Source organism: Aphidius gifuensis, linkage group LG4 (genome assembly GCF_014905175.1).
Source record: "Aphidius gifuensis isolate YNYX2018 linkage group LG4, ASM1490517v1, whole genome shotgun sequence".
Taxonomy (NCBI): Eukaryota; Metazoa; Arthropoda; class Insecta; order Hymenoptera; family Braconidae; genus Aphidius; species Aphidius gifuensis.
In genome coordinates, this window is record NC_057791.1 from 10,174,409 (window position 1) to 10,191,861 (window position 17,453).

The following is a 17,453-nucleotide window of genomic DNA, read 5'->3' on the forward strand; positions in this document are numbered from 1 at the left end:
TTATTTAAATAAATAAATGGTCATAGGAAAAATGGTAGCTAAGGAAAGGAAGTTGTCACATGTTAATTTATACGAAATTAATTTTGCCAGAGAAATTAACATGCAGGCAACATCCTTTCCTTGGATAATATTTTTCCCATAGCTCTTTATTTATTTAAATAAATAAATGGTCATAGGAAAAATGGTAGCTAAGGAAAGGAAGTTGTCACATGTTAATTCATACGAAATTAATTTTGCCAAAGAAATTAACATGCAGGCAACATCCTTTCCTCAGCTACCATTTTTCCTATGACCATTTTTTTATTTAAATAAATAAAGAGCTATGGGAAAAATATTATCCAAGGAAAGGATGTTGCCTGCATGTTAATTTCTCTGTCAAAATTAATTTCGTATAAATTAACATGTGACAACTTCCTTTCCTTAGCTACCATTTTCCTTATAGCTTTTTATTTGTTTAAATTAATAAAAAGCTATGGGAAAAGTATTAGCTACGGAAAGGATGTTGTTTGTATATTCTTTTGGCTAAATTAATATTTTATGAATTAACATGTAAACAACATCCTGTCCATAGACATTTTTCCAATAGGTTTTTACATAAATAAAAAAATAAAAAACTATGGAAAAAATAACTAAGGAAGGGTGTTGCCACATATTGATTTATAAAGAATTAATTGAGCCAAAGAAATTAACAGGTAAGCCTCATCCTTCCTTAGACATTTGTCAATAGTTTTTAATATATTCAATAAATTTATTACTACTGACAAAAGTCTGAGAAAAGGATGAAGATTATTACTATTATGCTATAATTAAAGGAATGATATTCTTAAATTTAAATTATGAGCAATTCAAAATGGTGTGTGACGTAATATACGAAAAATTCCTACAGATGGCGCTACTAACGTGGTATGAAAGTATGAAACCTCCGCGGTATAATACCGGTATTATACCGAGGTTTACGACCGGTATGATACCGCGGTATTATACAAACCCAACACTGGCTATGGCATAGAACTTGGTCGAAAAACTATGCTAGTGGCCACAAGCCAAGAAGACTAGAGACCAGGAGAGGCCGAAAGCGCCTCTCTGTGGCCAAATGTACAAGCCTTATTTCACGACATATTTTGTCCCATTCCCAATGTACATAGTTGACTCTCCTGCAGTCCAATTCACAGGGCAAATTTTTCACAATTTAGGGCTTTTTTTTGCCATTGATGGCGCTTATAAAATTTTTTTTATATAGATTTTACATATAAAAGCTCCACAAGCGCCACCGGTGGATGAAAAAAGCCCTAAATTGTAATGCCCTGTGAATACGGGTGCTGCAGTCCAATTCACAGGGCATTACAATTTAGGGCTTTTTTTCACCACTCACGGCGCTTGTGAAGCTTTTGTATGTAAAATCTATATAAAAAAAATTTTTACAAGCGCCATCAGCGGCAAAAAAAAGCCCTAATTTGTAAAAAATTTGCCCTGTGAATTGGACTGCAGGTTTCTAGTCTTCTTGCCACAAGCCTTTACATATTTTTAGTTTTTCATCAACTAGTAAAAAAAGTGCTAACTTAGTCAATAATTTAATAAACCCAAGATTTTTAATTATCATTATGTGATGTTCAAAACATGAATCTTAAAGTTACAATTATTTGTCTCATCAAATTTTTATTGATTTGTGGTAATTTATTATGAATAATGAGTTTTACATATAAAACAAAGTATTAATTTTTTTTTTCCTTCAAAACTACAATGCATAAGTTATTTATAAAGTTCATTTATAAATTGTTATATAGTAATTCATTGGTGACATACAAAACCATAAACATAATAACAAATACGAATTAAGATTGTAATAATACAAATAATATATAATCGAAGAAATGAAAAATTGGCATTATATGAATTACCTAGATTTTGCCAAAAAAACTAGATTTCGTAAAAAAAAAAAACTAACAAAAAAGCTTGACGAAATGGGAGATGATTTAAATCTTAATGAGATATTAATAAAGCAAAATAAATCAAACACATAAAATAATGAAGACTAGCAGGAACGTACGATTTCTGGTATCAATTTTGAAACTTGCATGGTGTACATTACTTACTGATAATAATACTTTATTATCAACTGCAACATTGCTACAAAAATTGGATATACCTGGACACTGTGTAGAGAACAGTGATACTTCCCTTACATGTGTTTATCATAATCTGTATAATGAGAGTATATCAAAATATAATTTTTCACAAATTACTAAAGACAATATAAAATCATTAAATATAATTTGTAAGAATTCAGATAATCAAATAAGAGTTGATAATTTCGAATATTTATGGAAATTACGTGAACTCAGTATAAATGGGTGTAAGTTGATATATCGGCCTGAAAAATTACTTAATTGTTTTTATAATTTGAGAAATTTAACAATTAAAAATTCATACGATATTGAATATAATATTTTTTTTAATCTTATAACTGGTGTCTTTAATATGACACCTTTTATAGAAAAAATTGATTTATCATTCAATAAATTATGGCAATTGCCTGAAAGTATTTTTTGTAATCTAAAAAACTTAATTGATCTTAATATTTCATCGAATAATCTTAAGGATATCAAAGAATTTGGTTTTTATGATATAACTACATTGGAAAGTCAATCTAATGAAACGTACAAAGAATTATTGAAATTAAGCACTACTTCAAGATGTTTATTAGATATACAAAATTTGGATGCATCAAACAACAAAATATCGGTTTTATCAGCATTTGGATTTTCAAAATTGAAACGATTAAATACACTCAATGTTTCTAGCAATATTATAAATATTGTTGATGACAATGCATTGCATGGCTTAAGATATCTTAAAATATTTGATTTATCAAGTAATAAAATTGTTGCACTACCAGCATTAATGTTTAATGATGCTAGAAATACAATTAAAGAATTATGGCTTCAAAATAATTCAATAAAAGCACTAGCACCCGGTCTTTTTATTGAAATGAATCAATTAGTGTCTCTAGATTTATCAATGAATGAATTGACCAGTTCTTGGTTAAATTCTAATACATTTTATGGTTTAATACGTCTTGTTTTATTGAATTTATCCTGGAATAAACTAACAAATATTGATTCAGAATTATTTAAAGATCTTTATACATTACAAATACTTGATTTACATCATAATCATATAAAAATGATACCATCAAATACATTTTTATCAATGAATAATCTTCACACATTAAATCTTGCACATAATAATTTAAATTATCTTGATGCATATTCATTGAATGGTTTGTATGCTGTATCATTGGTTTATTTTGATTCAAATTCTTTAACGAGTATTCATAACGATGCTTTTTCAAATTGTTCAAGTATGCAAGATTTAAATCTTGCAGGTAATAATTTAAAAAATATACCCATTGCATTAAATAACATGAGAATGTTAAAAACACTTGACATTGGAGAAAATAAGATCGATAAATTAACTGGTTTTCATGGTATGCCAAATCTTTATGGATTACGTATAATTGGTAATAATATTGTTCATATAAAAAATAATGATTTATCACAATTAACGTCATTACAAATTCTTAATTTATCTAGAAATAAAATTACTAGTATTCAAAGTTTAGCATTTCAAAATAATAAAATGCTTCAAGCAATACGACTTGATCGTAATAATCTTAAAAATATTTCTGATATTTTTACAAATATATCCAGTATTATTTGGCTTAATATTTCTGACAATATGATAACAGAATTAGAATATACTAATTTACCAATAAATATTCAATGGTTAGATTTGCATAAAAATCAAATAAATCATGTTAGCATTGCTCCAAAAACATTTCATCTTCAATCATTAGATTTATCATTTAATAAATTAACAAAAATACATCCAAATTCATTGCCAGATTCAATAGAATTACTTCTTATGAATAATAATAAACTTCATACAATTGAACCACAAACATTTCATAATAAAGTAAATTTAACACGTGTTGATTTATATGCAAATCAAATAATGAAAATGGATTTTTCTGTATTTCATTTGAATCATATTAATGATGGTCATAAATTACCAGAATTTTATATCGGTGGTAATCCATTAGTATGTGATTGTACAATGGAATGGTTACAAAGAATAAATTCATTACAAATTGGAAAATATCCAATAATAATGGATCTTGATTCTGTATATTGTCAACTTCCTTATAATAGATATTATTCATTTATTCCAATATTAGATGCAAAACCATCACAATTTCTTTGTACGTATACAGTTCATTGTTTTGCTCTATGTCATTGTTGTGATTTTGATGCTTGTGATTGTGAAATGACATGTCCAACAAACTGCACATGTTATCATGATGAATCATGGGCATCAAATGTTGTTGATTGTTCAAATTCAGGCTATAATTATTTGCCTGATTGTTTACCAATGGATGCAACTGAAGTATATTTAGATGGTAATGATTTTGGTGAATTAATATCACACTCATTTATTGGTCGTAAAAATTTACAAATACTTTATACAAATAATAGTAATATAAAAACTATATATAATCATACATTCAGTGGTTTAAAACGACTCATAATACTTCATCTTGAAAATAATAAAATAACACAACTAAGTGATATTGAATTACAACCACTTGAAAATCTTAAAGAATTATATCTTCAAAATAATAAACTTTATTACATTGATGACGACCTATTTTTAGCTTTACATCATCTTGAAGTATTAAATTTAAGAGGTAATTATTTACGTACATTCGGTATTTGGCAACTTAATTTTAATCCTTATCTTGTGGAAATAAGCATTTCAAATAATCCTTGGATGTGTGAGTGTACATACATTAAAAAAATGTATGAATGGATATCAAATAACAAAAATAAAATTTTAGATTTCAATTTAATAACATGTGAATTCAATATTTCAATTAATGAATCTACAATTGATTGTACAATGATTACAGAAACAACATCAATTGAAAAAATTCAATTAAAAATGTATCTATCATTTGGTCTTATAATCTTTGTCATGATAATTTTACTATTCAATTTAATTAAGTATCGCATATCTATAAAAACATGGATTGCAAACAAGTGTGCTTTTCGAATGTGCTACAAAACAGCTGCATTTGAAGACAGTGAAAAACCATTTGATGCTTATATTTCATATTCAGCTGTTGACGAAATTTTTGTTTCCCAAGTACTGGTACCAGGTTTATCTTCATACAGACTTTGTTTACATTATCGTAATTTAAGCTCTGATGCAAATTTAACTGATGCTGTAACAGAAGCAGCTGATGCATCTAGACGTACAATTCTTATTTTGTCAAGTAATTTTCTTAATGGTGAATGGGCAAGATTTGAGTTTAAAATAGCATTAAAAAATGCATTAACAAAAAAAGGACGTTCAGTTATATTACTTTGTATTGGTGGAGTTTGTTTTGATGATTTAGATGTTGATTTTAAAAAAAAAATATCTCACCATACTGTCATTGACTGGGATGATAAACTTTTTTGGCAAAAATTAAAATTTGCTATGCCAGAAATTATACCAACACCAGTAATGGAAAGACCATTGTCTTCATCAACTTCACCGTCGTCTCCTATGCATCATGCATTGTGGACTTCTTAACATATCAGGTAGTTATATGAATATTTGATAAGTTTTTTATTTTAAATAAATTTCATTTTTTTTATTCATTTTCAGAATTAACTACTGGTGAATGTTAAGTCAGCAATCGGTTTATCAATGATAAAAAATTACAATTTTATTCAACAAATAACTATGGAATCTTTCAAATTTCTTTTGCAACCATTCTTCAACTAATGCTACTATGTATTCACTTTCATCGTATAAACGTTGATTATTTAAATTTAAATCTAATATAAATTTGATAGAGCGAATGCTTTTAATAAAAGATTACATATTTTTAATACATTATTCCAGATCATGTAAATGAATGATTAAGCCAATTGAATTCTTTGAATCAAAAAGTTTTGTAAATTATTATTATTATTATTATTATTATTATTATTATCAGTATTAAATTATAAAAAATAAACAGTATTAATAATTTATTCAAATAAATAAATAACGATTTTCAAATATTTTTACCTCTTTTTGTATTACTTTTTAACAAAGTCTTAATCATTTTAAAGACAATTATTTATAATAATGATAATAATAATTATTATTATGATACAATTTAATAATGAAAAAAAATGTAAAATAACATATTATTAATATAAAAATACTGTGATTATTTAATAAATATGTATGAACAGATAGGAAATAAAATTAGTTATTAGGCTAAATAAGTGTTGTTCATTTTATTGTAATACACTTAATAATGAAAATTTATATTGTCAACGTTGAGGTTGATAGGAATCCATTATAAGATTTCCATCTTTATCTTTTTTTCTAACTCTTCCACTTGAATAACGAGTTTCTTGTGATCCATCAGGATATACATATTTGACAGTACCATCTGCATATTCTCGTCGCTTGAAAAAAAAGAAGAGAACTAAAAATTGTGTCCTAAACAAGTTTTAGGATTCAAACAGGTAAATATGAAAACATATATATATATTTTTTTTTTTCATAGATAATTCGATCGGAAGACTAAAATAGGACAGCTAGACAGTATATTCATAATTTGTGTTTACCTTGTGGTCTTTAGTATGTATTTCACGTTGTCCATTAGGTAATGTAAGAATTTTGTCTCCATTTGGGAATGTTTCAGCAATAGTTTTATCAGCAAGAGTCCATTTTTCTTCACCATTTGGTTTTATTAAACGTTTTGAACCATCGGCAAAAGATACTTCAACTGTTCCATCTATATCTCGTCGTTCTTGTTGCCCACTGTCGATCGAATAAATATTATTATTAATATTAATGATAGATATTTCAAAAAAAAAAAAAAACAAGCAAAAAAAAAAAAACGATACGTACTTTGAAAATTCTATAAATTCAAAGCCATTTAGATATGTAATATGCCATGTGTTTGAAGCAGCATAATAATATTTAACACAACCATCTGCAAGTGTTTCTCGTACGTCACCATTATTATAAATTAACTTTATTATATTTTTATCCGGATAAACTTTTTTTAAACTACCATTAGGATACCAGTAGTTGATATGATCAGGATGCTCAACAATACGAACATCTTGTGGGTTGAAATGATTTAATTCAGATTTGCCTGGACTCAACATGTATGATAAATGACTCACTTGAACGGGATCTGGTCTAGGTGTCATATCCTCAGAAGGTCGTGGTAATGGTTTTATTTCTTTTCGAGGATTGTAATCTGAGTCAACATAATTTTGTTGATTAACTGTTAATTTATCGGTTTGTAATGTAAAATGTTGATCAATTTTATTCAAAGCTCTATAATTTTCGTGATCATAATGTACTGGTGAAGATTGTGAATTGACAGTAGTATATGTTTTATGATTTATCATAGGTGCTAAAGGTTTCATTAATTCTTCGTGATGATTTTTTGTTAAGTTTATCAGTGGAAAATGATTTTCCGTATTATTAACTATTTCTGTAGCGTCATTTTGTGAATTAATAACTTTACGAACAAATTGCTGATAAGTACCATGAGATGGTGATTGACGATCTAGGTTTTCAATTGATCTTGATTTTTGTTGCCAAGATTTTACTTCACTGTTGCAATCTTTACTACTAATTGAATCTAACATATGTGGCATTTTTTTATTTATAATACTTTCTTTCATAGTTTTAGCGTCTGAAAAATGTGTATTTATCTCGTTAGTCTCACTTTCTGGCATAGAATTTTGTATATTTTTAATATCATCATCTGTAAAATCATCAACTACATGGTTAATTTTTTCTGTATTAGCCTGAAATTCTTCTTCATCCAGATCTCTTGTATTTTTGTGTTTATAATTTTCTAAATGTTCATATATGATAATTTTTTCGTTATTATTATCAATTACAGCATCATAATTAATATTTGATGGTAAGTTGATATCAGATTGATTTTTTTTCGTTTCTTTTGATTCATGTTTTTTTTCTAATATATCTTTATTTGGACTCGATGATGTCTTTCCATCGAGTAATTTATTAATTTGATGAATAGCTTTAGTATTAGTAGGAATATTATATTTTTTTGATTTACCATTACATCGTTTTACATCTTGTAATATTTGTAGTTCTTGTTTTAAATTTAAATTTTCCATTTGCAGTACTCGTAATTGTGATCGTTGTTGACCTTGAGATACCTTCCATCGTCGTTCTTTTTCATCAAATTCATTTTTCAATTCTTCAAATTGTTTTTTTAATAATTGATTTTCTTCATGCTCATGTTTTATTAGTTGACATCTTTCTTTAGCATCACGAATTCGATTTTCAAGAGCAACTTTTTCACGCATAAGACGTTTTTTTTCATCTTGAATTTGTTCTTCCAATTCAATTTTTTTTTGTATGAACTGTTTTTCTTTTAGCTTAAACTCACGCTCAGTTTTTATTCGTTCATCATACCATTTTTGACGTTGTATTGACAATGATGCATTTTCTTTTCTAAATATATTAATTTCATGTTCAAGTTCTAATAATCTACTTTTTAAAAGATCTGATTTAAATACGATTTCATTAATTTCATCATCTGATTTTTTAAATTGATATTTGTTATCTATTTCATTGTCATCAATCTGTTTCGAATACTGTGTAATATCATAAATATTTTTTTGAGGATTTTGTACATCTTTAATTGAACTAATTTGATAATAATTTGTTCTGAATGAATTATTCAAAGTTGAATTCTCATCGTCAGTTGTATGATCAGATAATTCATCAACATAATTATGAAAACTATTATTGTTTGAATTTTCAATCAAAGATTTTGCAAGCAACTGTGAGCATTGTGAGCTATCTGACTGATCACTGGAGGAATCGTTATAACTCATCTGACTTGTTTCATAATCATTTGAAAGTATGGAAGTATCATTTAATCTAATTGTTTTGTAATCATTGTGTTCAGCAAATCTTACATGCATGCTAGTTTCTAATTCATTGGCTTGTCTATGATTTGCTTTTTGTTCAACCATTGTTTTTATACCATCATGTATATCTCTTAATATTGTTCCATTTTCATTCATTTCATTTGACAAAAAAGAACATGAACCCAATTGAGATAATAAATAATCATTTTGTAATGAATTTTTTTTTCTTTTTGAATGTGATATTTTAATTTTTGGTGTTGATTGATTCAAAATACCAGCATCCATACAATCTTCATCTATCGATGAACTCATAACAACATGATGAGACGATAATTGTTTCTTTAAATTTTTCGTTTTTAATGGTGTTGATTGCATGAATGCTATATATGTACTTGATGTAGAACCAAAACTTGAATTTTCAACTTTTTCTTCTAGCATTTCAAATTCTCGAGTTTCTAGTCTTGACGAATCCATGTCAGATTGACGTGAATCATCACTTCTAGAAATATTAACATTATTATAATTTGATTGTGGTGTACGACCGGTTTTATCATTTGAAACATCAGCATTATATTTTAATTGAGGAATATTTAAATCTGGTTTACTGTCCAATGAAGATGAGTTAGATATTTTCTTATTTTTATTTCCATTAACATAGGATATTTGGGTTTCTACATTTTGGCTATTTGGTAAATAATTACATTTTGATTTGATTGAATTATTATTATTGTTTTTATTTTTACTTATTTTATTTATTCCATTTGATCGAAATCTTGCTAAGCCTTGACCTTTTCGTAGAAAAGGCTGTTTAACTTGATTTGTTTTGTTCGAAACCACTTTATTCGTCTCAGAAGGTTCACTAACTTTTAATTTTTCATCAAGCAAAGTTTTGAAATCTTTATTTAGCGATGGAAGAGGAATATCATCGATAATTAAAATTTTATTATTTGATGGATTAATTAATGTATCTTTACTTTCATTTAAAAACATTGTTTCTGGTTCATTCGTTGACTGATATTTTAGGGTAGGTAAATGATAAATATCACATTGAATTTCATTGGGTGAATCGTCAGTTTTATCGCTAACAGTTCGTAGAAACACTTGTGGAGCACTTAATTGAAAGTCTAATTCGTTGTTGGTATCATTTAAATTTGATATTTCGATAACGGATTTATTATCATTAGAAAGCGATGAACCCAATGAATTATTATTGACATCGGAATTTAATGAGAGATGTCTTTCAGTCAACACTTCGTCATTAACACTTTCATTATTTTCAATTGATAGTCGTATATCTTCGAATGTACGTTCATAGGCCTTACTTAAAGATTCTCTTTGTTCTTTTTGTTGTTGTAAGAGTAGTTCTTGTCGGCTTGTTTGCCATTTTTTTAATATTTTGAGTCTTTCGATAATGATAGAAGCCTCTGTTTCCATTCTCTTTGAACACTCCAAACATTAGCAACTGTCAAATTCATAACCTACAAAAAATCACAATTTTTTTTTGAAGTTAATGAGTGTAAAAGTAATTCGTTTTTTGTTGTTAAAAATTCAAATATTTTAGACTGACATATAACAATCGGATTAATCGTTATGTGAAAAAAAAAAAAAATTATCCTCAACTTACTACATTTACGTTCGAATATCAGGTTTTAGATGCTGATGAGTTTTCGAATCATAACATTTGTTGTTAGAAATCAACCAACCAAAAATATAAATAATTAAAGAAGCCACATAGCAACAAAGCAAAACAATTGTTTAAAAAAAAATGCACTATTATTACATATAGGTATATGTAAATTGTAAACAATTGTAGATAAATAGAAAACAAGATTATACAAGAAGACTAGAATTAAGGGACGTTGCTATTGGCACTATTCCGCATGCTCTATAATATATAATATAATATTGGTAAATATCCCGCATGCGAGATAAGTGACGGTCAGATTGAAATTTACATTATATAGCATGCGCGTACGTTCAGTATCTTTACCAAAACTTCGATACATCGATAATAATTCGAGGCTACTCGGCAACTGGCGCATGCTATATGCGCATAGAGCATGCTATATACATATGTACAAGGCTAGATTTTTTACTTAGCTAGATTTTTTACTTAGCTAGCTTATTTAGTTAGCTCTTATTTTAGTTTTTTTTACTTAGCTAGAATTTTTACTTAGCTAGATTTTTTACTTAGCTAAATTTTTTACTTAGCTAGATTTTTTACTTAGCTGTAATTTGTAGACAAACAATCGATAGAGCATGCTACATATGTATAGAGCAGGCTATTGTATCGAGCATGCTATACATGCTATATGTCATGGAGTAAACCTCCATGCTATATGTGTATACCATCTATAACCACATGTTACATAATTTTTATCCTCACCTTGGTTTTGAATGGCTAAGTAAAAAATCTCGCTAAGAAAAAATTCTAGCTAAGTAAAAAATTTAGCTAGGTAAAAAATTTAGCTAAGTAAAAAAACTAGCTAAGTAAAATAATGTATCGATTGTTTGCCTACAAATTACAGCTAAGTGAAAAATCTAGCTAAGTAAAAAATTTAGCTAAGTAAAAAATCTAGCTAAGTAAAAATTCTAGCTAAGTAAAAAATCTAGCTAAGTAAAAAATCTAGCTAAGTAAAAAATTTAGCTAAGTAAAAAATCTAGCTAAGTAAAAATTCTAGCTAAGTAAAAAATTTAGCTAAGTAAAAATTCTAGCTAAGTAAAAAATCTAGCTAAGTAAAAAATCTAGCTCAGTAAAATAATGTATCGATTGTTTGTCTACAAATTACAGCTAAGTAAAAATTCTAGCTAAGTGAAAAATCTAGCTAAGTAAAATAATGTATCGATTGTTTGTCTACAAATTACAGCTAAGTAAAAAATCTAGCTAAGTAAAAAATTTAGCTAAGTAAAAAATCTAGCTAAGTAAAAATTCTAGCTAAGTAAAAAATTTAGCTAAGTAAAAAATTTAGCTAAGTAAAAATTCTAGCTAAGTAAAAAATCTAGCTAAGTAAAAAATCTAGCCTTGTACATATGTATATAGCATGCTCTATGCGCATATAGCATGCGCCAGTTGCCGAGTAGCCTCGAATTATTATCGATGTATCGAAGTTTTGGTAAAGATACTGAACGTACGCGCATGCTATATAATGTAAATTTTAATCTGACCGTCACTTATCTCGCATGCGGGATATTTACCAGCATGCTATATTATAGAGCATGCGGAATAGTGCCAATAGACACTTCGCCCGGGGGATCATGCAAACATAAAGCGGTGTCTCCACCAAGAAGACTAGAAATCTCAAATCAGTGTTGGCAGCAGTGATGGGTAAATGGTCGATTTTTGAGGTTTCATACACTTACAGTAAGATACTGTAAGATACTGTAAGAAACTGTAAGATACCTCTGACGCCATTTTGAAAATTCTTATTGACTGTCGACTCGACAACTAGTTCTTATTGCTCGATATATATTGGTACATGTAATTTATTTGTTATATAAATATATATAATATCAAGAAAAACCAGTTTTAAGGAATTAATGTTGCTTGAAACATAATTTTTTGGCAACATTAATTCCTTAGCTCCATCTTTTCCTTAGCTACTGCTTTTCCTCGGACATTTTCTATTTATTAAATAAATAATATACATGTCATTTTATTTTAAAAGATGGAAATGTCCAAGAAAAATCAGTAGCTACTATTTTTCCTTGGAATTTTTTATTTATTTAAAAAATAAAATGCATGTAATTTTATTTATCAAATAAATTAAAATGTCCAAGGAAAAGCAGTAGCTAAGAAAAAGATGTAGCTAAGAAATTAATGTTGCCAAAAAATTATGTTTTAAGGAATTAATGTTGCTTTAATTTTAAATAACTAATTTTTTAAATAAATAATCCCAGCGAAAGTGAAGAGGGATAAGGAATAGCAGCCAAAGTTTTGCCAAACATACAATTCCTTAGCTACATCTTTTCCTTAGCTACTGCTTGTTTTTGGAATTTTTATTTATTTAATAAATGAATTACATGTATTTATCGAATGAAAAAAAATTGTAGCACGAAGGTTCCACTTTTATTCGTAGGAGGCACTGGGAACACAATGTAAGATACCTCGATGTATGAAACCGATGATGTAAGATACAGTATCTTACATGGTATCTTACACATGTAAGATACCAAGGTATCTTACCTACCCAACACTGGTTGGCAGTGATGGGTAAATGGCAGTGTTGGGTAGGTAAGATACCATGTAAGATACCGTATCTTACATCATCGGTTTCATACATCGAGGTATCTTACATTGCGTTCCCAGCGCCTCCTACGAATAAAAGTGGAACCTTCGTGCTACAATTTTTTTTTATCCGATAAATACATGTAATTCATTTATTAAATAAATAAAAATTTCAAAAACAGTAGTTATGAAAGATGTAGCTAAGGAATTAATGTTGCTTAAAAAAGAATTTCTTTGGCAACTGTAATTCCTTAGCTCCATCTTTTCCTCAGCTACTATTTTTCCTTGGGATTTTTATTTATTTAAAAAATTAGTTATTTAGAATTGAAGCAACATTAATTCCTTAAAACATAATTTTTTGGCAACATTCATTTCTTAGCTACATTTTTTTTTTAGCTACTGCTTTTCCTTGGACATTTGTATCATTAAAAAATAAATTTACATGTATTTTATTTATGAAAAAAATCAAAAAGGTCCAAGGAAAAGCAGTAGCTAAGGAAAAGATGTAGCTCAGGAATTAAGGTTGCCGAAGAATTATATTTTAAGCAACATTATTTCCTTGAAACATAATTTTTTGGCAACCTTAATTCCTCAGCTACATCCTTTTCTTAGCTACTGCTTTTCTTTTGACATTTGTATTATTGAAAAATAAATTTACATGTATTTTATTTATGAAAAACATTAAAAAGGTCCAAGGAAAAGCAGTAGCTATGAAAGATAGTTAAGAAATTGGTTGCCAAAGATTTATATTTTAAGCAACATTATTTCTTTGAAACATAATTTTTTGGCAACCTTAATTCCTTAGCTATATCCTTTTCTTAGCTACTGCTTTTTCTTGGATATTTGTATTATTTAAAAATAAATTTACATGTATTTTTTGGACATTTTTATTTTTAAAAATTACTAGAATTTTGGTGGAAATCAGCCTTAAAAAGCCTTGCAAGACTATGAGCTAGTTTTTTCGTCCAACATTACAGTTAACTGAGCATTAACTAACTTTAACTAACTAAGGATGAACTACTAATCGATTGATATTTTCAATACTAAAGCATATAAAAAACGCAGTCGGTAACCAAATCCTTAGTTAGTTAACTAGAGTTTAAACCTTAGTTAACTGTAATGTTGGACGAAAAAACCGGCCCTATCACAGCTAATGGGACATGTTCCGTCTTTTCGTGCAAGAACTTGCATGAGATTTCTATAGCGTGCACTCCAATTCACAGCAGTCCAATTCACAGGGCAAATTTTCTACAATTTAGGGCTTTTTTTTGCCGGTGATGGCGCTTGTAAAATTTTTTTTATATAGATTTCACATACAAGAGCTCTACAAGCACCACCAGTGGAGGGAAAAAGCCCTAAATTGTAATGCCCTGTGAATTGGACTGCGGGGCAATTTAGGGCTTTTTTCCTCCACTGACGGCGCTTGTAGAGCTTTTGTATGTGAAATCTATATAAAAAAAATTTGACAAGCACCTGTGAATTTGACTGCGGACATTTGGGCATTCTTGAAGGCATGGTTTGGTAAAGCGGTGTCTCCACGCTATAGAAATCTCATGCAAGTTCTTTTTGTTAGGCTGATTTCCACCAAAATTCTAGTAATTATCTAGTGATGAAAGATCTTGCAGCAAGATCTTGCAAGCATTTCTATAACGTGGAGACACCGCTTAAGAGTTATAAGTCCCTATAGCCATGCGCTATGGAGCATTCAATAGCTGCAGTCAAGGATGGGTAATTGGACGATTTTCAGGGTATCATACAATCTGCAATTTCGCTCTGCAATTTTGCCCTGCGATACCGAGCAAAATTTTATAGGAAAAAGCTGTTTCTTGTAGTGGCAGTACTAGGACTTGACATTATTTTTTTTGGCTTTCAATTATTGGAAGAATACCTGTTCAATATTTCTGTCAAACTGAAATAAAAAAAAAATTGCCTTGTTGTAATTGCTTGTAATTGTCACATAGGTCGTACCAGATATTAGCGTAAGCTGTAAAGTCTGCAGTCCAATTCACAGGGCAAATTTTTTACAATTCAGGGCTATTTTTTGCCGCTGATGGCGCTTGTAAAATTTTTTTTATATAGATTTTACATACAAAAGCTTCACAAGCGCCGCCAGTGGAGGAAAAAAGCCCTAAATTGTAATGCCCTGTGAATTGGACTGCTGGGATATTACATAGAGGATTTTATCACTTTCGTCGTTGTTTCTGTTTCTAGCTTTTAGTCGGTATTACAGGGCGAAATTGCAGAGCGAAAAAAAAATTTTTATTAGAAGAATGTATCCAATGGAAATTCTCTGGACTATTCCGGAATTGGCTCACTTCGAAAAATTACAGAGTAATCCGAAAATTACGGAATAATCCGGAGCTGTCTGGAATTTCAATGGGCCAATTACGGAATTTTACGGAGAAGTAATTTCCACCAGGGAGTCCTCGGCGGCCATTTTCTAATTTTCTAGTAAATTTCTAGTGAGATATTGCTGATCAATTACCAAATTATTAGGTGAAATTAATTAAAGTAGCTTTAGAATTTATTAACATTCCCGGGAAAAAAAATAGTGATAAAGGAAGATCGTTGAAGATGTTGCTTTTGTCCGCATCAGTGACTATCGCTGACGATCTTTAACGATATCTGCCAATCGGCAACGATCTACATGAAATTTACTAGAGAGTTATGATGTCGAACGATCTAGAAATATCTATACCCTAACGGTATGACCCAACCCGTTTCGTGGGTTGGAATCAGGTTATTTTAGGGTTAAGTTTTTATAAGGTTTCTTCGTGGTTGGGTAACCGGTAACCGTTACCTGGCGGTTGCAATGTCCGCAAAAACAACTGTCTCTAACCGCGTTATATAATCGTTATTCTAAGTTTTTTTTTTTTCCGTTTTCGTTTTTTTGGGCTCTACAACTTTTCTAAATAACATTTTTTAATTAAAGCCATATTTTTTCAGGAAAATCCATAAACAGAGAAAATCGGGCCGAAAAACAAAGTGATTTTATCGAAAAATTTTTCAAATAAAAAGTGTTAGTTTTGATATAGAAAACGTTTTGGTGCAAAAAAAAATGCAGTATCCATTTAAAAAAACTATCTTTATACCAGAAACTCCGCCATTTTGGATTTTTCGAATTTTTTTTTTTTATTTTCTTCGTCCCCCTCCAAACCCTACAACTTTTACTTAAAACATTTTACAATTTAAGCTATATTTTTCGAAAAAAATCCATTGATAAATTAAAATGGGACCCTCTGTATGTATGACAATCGGTCATTTCGATGACACTTTTTTTTTATATTTTCAAACGCTCTGTAATTATGATTCAAATAACTGTTCCAAAGAATGTTTTTCGATTGGTATTTTTAAAGATATTCAACATTAAGTACGGATCGGTCAGTTTGATGACATCGAAAATATGAGAAACGTTGACTTTGGTGACTTATATATATGATATATATAGTCACCAAAGTGACCTAATCATGGAATTTTTTTGTATATATGCATATATACAAGTCATCAAAGTTAACGTTTGATATATTTTTTATATATAATTATATATATGAACGGCTACTGAAATAACCGCTTAGTAGTGTGCATACAAAAAAATAGTCAGCAAAACGCTCAATGCTTAATATTCCACTAATACAAGAAATTATTAACGACTCGAATATCGAAGAATTGAATGGAAAAATAGAAAAAAAAGGAAAAATCAGGTACCCAGGTTTACTTCATAATTTCTTCTAAATTCTCCCTAAAAATACAGGATTATCAATGTATACTTAATACTGTGACTCTCTCTGGGAAAAAAGTAGACGATCGTCAACGATCGTCAGCGATCGTTCACCGTCGATCGTTGAAGATGTCAAATTTGTCCACATCTCTGTCGATCGCCGTCGATCACTGTCGATCGCTATCGATATACAAAAATCTTTAGAAAAATATACACATTATAACAATTATTAACTTCCTGAGTGGAAATTTAGTTAAGGTCCTGATCAGAACCGGATCAGGGAACCTGATTTCAAATCAGAACCGGATCAGAATGTAACGCTCTTTTTTAGGATTCTGATCAGAACCGGATCAGGACACCTGGCCAGATTGTAGTGTTAGAGCCAGGATACCTGAACAGGAATGGATCAGGATTCCTGACTAGAATATTACCAGGAATCCTGTTCAGGAATGGATCAGAATGTAACGCTTTTTTTTAGGATTCTTATCAGAATCGGATCAGGAAACCTGACCAGGATACCTGATCAGGAATGGAA

The 17,453-nt window shown here is 29.1% G+C and overlaps 2 protein-coding genes across 2 annotated transcripts; one reads left to right on the plus strand and one right to left on the minus strand.

Moving 5' to 3' along the window:
* Positions 1-1,503: 1,503 nt before the first annotated feature.
* On the plus strand, positions 1,504-6,320 carry LOC122855018 (toll-like receptor 6). Its single transcript, XM_044156111.1, has 2 exons — positions 1,504-5,645; positions 5,713-6,320. The coding sequence occupies exon 1, from the start codon at positions 2,026-2,028 to the stop codon at positions 5,635-5,637; it is 3,612 nt and encodes a 1,203-aa protein (XP_044012046.1). The 5' UTR covers positions 1,504-2,025; the 3' UTR covers positions 5,638-5,645; positions 5,713-6,320.
* LOC122855017 (uncharacterized protein PFB0145c) lies at positions 6,314-10,877 on the minus strand. Its single transcript, XM_044156110.1, has 4 exons — positions 10,600-10,877; positions 6,958-10,453; positions 6,672-6,867; positions 6,314-6,509 (listed from the first exon to the last, which is right to left on the minus strand). Exons 2-4 carry the CDS (start codon positions 10,407-10,409, stop codon positions 6,372-6,374), a joined length of 3,786 nt encoding a protein of 1,261 aa, XP_044012045.1. The 5' UTR covers positions 10,410-10,453; positions 10,600-10,877; the 3' UTR covers positions 6,314-6,371.
* Between the last annotated feature and the right edge of the window lie 6,576 nt (positions 10,878-17,453).